The sequence below is a fragment of the Microtus ochrogaster genome, chromosome 2 (assembly GCF_000317375.1).
Source record: "Microtus ochrogaster isolate Prairie Vole_2 chromosome 2, MicOch1.0, whole genome shotgun sequence".
NCBI classification, from domain to species: domain Eukaryota; kingdom Metazoa; phylum Chordata; class Mammalia; order Rodentia; family Cricetidae; genus Microtus; species Microtus ochrogaster.
The window spans coordinates 45,045,909-45,047,337 of NC_022010.1; the positions used below are offsets into that span (position 1 = coordinate 45,045,909).

Below are 1,429 nucleotides of genomic sequence, written 5' to 3' on the forward strand. Positions count from 1 at the left end.
TGCTGTCTTCTGTTATGTGGGCTCTGATGTGGGTCATCATGTGTAGCCCCAAGTGCTTTTACCCATAGTCATCTTGCCAGTCATGGTCATGTTTATAGAAGGAGATATCCTAATTGTGAGACAAGAGAAAGTCCTTAGAACAGCAATATATCAGGTGACAGGTTCATAATTTACCTCACCCTGTAATGATGAGGTTAACCAAACTAAGAAGTTTTCCTCTTCTATTTCTCAGTATTAATAGCAGTCCAAGAAATGTGAAATTCACAGCTGATATTAAAAATCAAGTTTTCACCTGTCCCATAGGAATCTTATTTGTAGTAATGATTGAGGCAACATTTTACCTACCCTTGAAGCTAAAACCAAAAACACATCACAATTATTTATGCTAAATGAACAAAAATTCCTACAACATATACAGATACAAGTACTCACTTGGCTGACATGCACTGGTGTTAAAATTAAGTCCAGAACTCCAGACCAGCCAGCAAACACACCAAGTGGTATCGCATACGCTAAAGCAATCATCAAAAACCTCAAATTGCTGCAAAAGAAAACATTATTACAAATTTAAAATGTAGAACTTAAACTATTGATGAAACTCTTAAGTCATTTTGAAACGGTAACACAGAATTGAAATAGGAAATATGTGTCCATCTTTAAAGAAACTCAAGAATCTTTAACCTGCTAATTTTTCATAAGAACCCAGCCCTCAATGGGATGATTTTACCACAGCCCTGCGCTCACAGCTCAGCAGGTGGAAAGACTGTAAGTGTACGGGTTGGCGGACGACTCCAGGGAAACGCCATTTTCCAGACATAACATGGCAGACACACATATGAACTAGAGTCCGTGTCAGCATACACAAGACCTGCACAGGTTCAAACCAGACAAAATCCCAGCATGGAGAAGGGGAGTGGACACAAAGTCCCATCCCTAATCAAGAAGCCATTTGTAAGAGATGTCGGGAGACGGAAAATCGGTTTTCTTTCATGGAGTGACAATGGTCAGCACCAATCAATTACACTCCAGGGCAGGCTCTGTGCTCAGAAACAGTTGGCCAACCCAAATGGAACTCCATGATTTTGTTTGTTTATTTACTTTCTTTTGTTTGTGTCTGGCTTTCTTCAGAGAGAAAATATGAACCTGGGTGGAAAAGAATAGGGCAGGAATCTGAGGAGAGCTGGAGGAGGGGAGAATGCGATCAACACATAGTATGAAAATTACAAAGCAAAAATCCAAGAAATCACACCAAAAGTATCCTTTTCACTTATATTTTTTAAATTTCCAGTGTTTGCCGTGTTATATTTTATGTGATATGTTGTATTTGCAGGATGATTGGTTTGAATTTGGGGCAAGTTTGAGTTACACAGTGAGTTCCAGAATAGCCTGGGTTATACATCCCATCTTAAAAATTCCAACCAAAACAAAA

General features: G+C 39.0%; 1 protein-coding gene across 1 annotated transcript in view; it reads right to left on the minus strand.

Moving 5' to 3' along the window:
• Dirc2 (disrupted in renal carcinoma 2) overlaps positions 1 to 1,429 on the minus strand; it is a 73,600-nt gene that overhangs the window by 26,459 nt on the left and 45,712 nt on the right. The window contains exon 5 of the mRNA XM_005344893.3: positions 433 to 541. Within this exon, the coding sequence (XP_005344950.1) occupies positions 433 to 541 (109 nt within the window). The remainder of the gene's footprint in view (positions 1 to 432; positions 542 to 1,429) is intronic.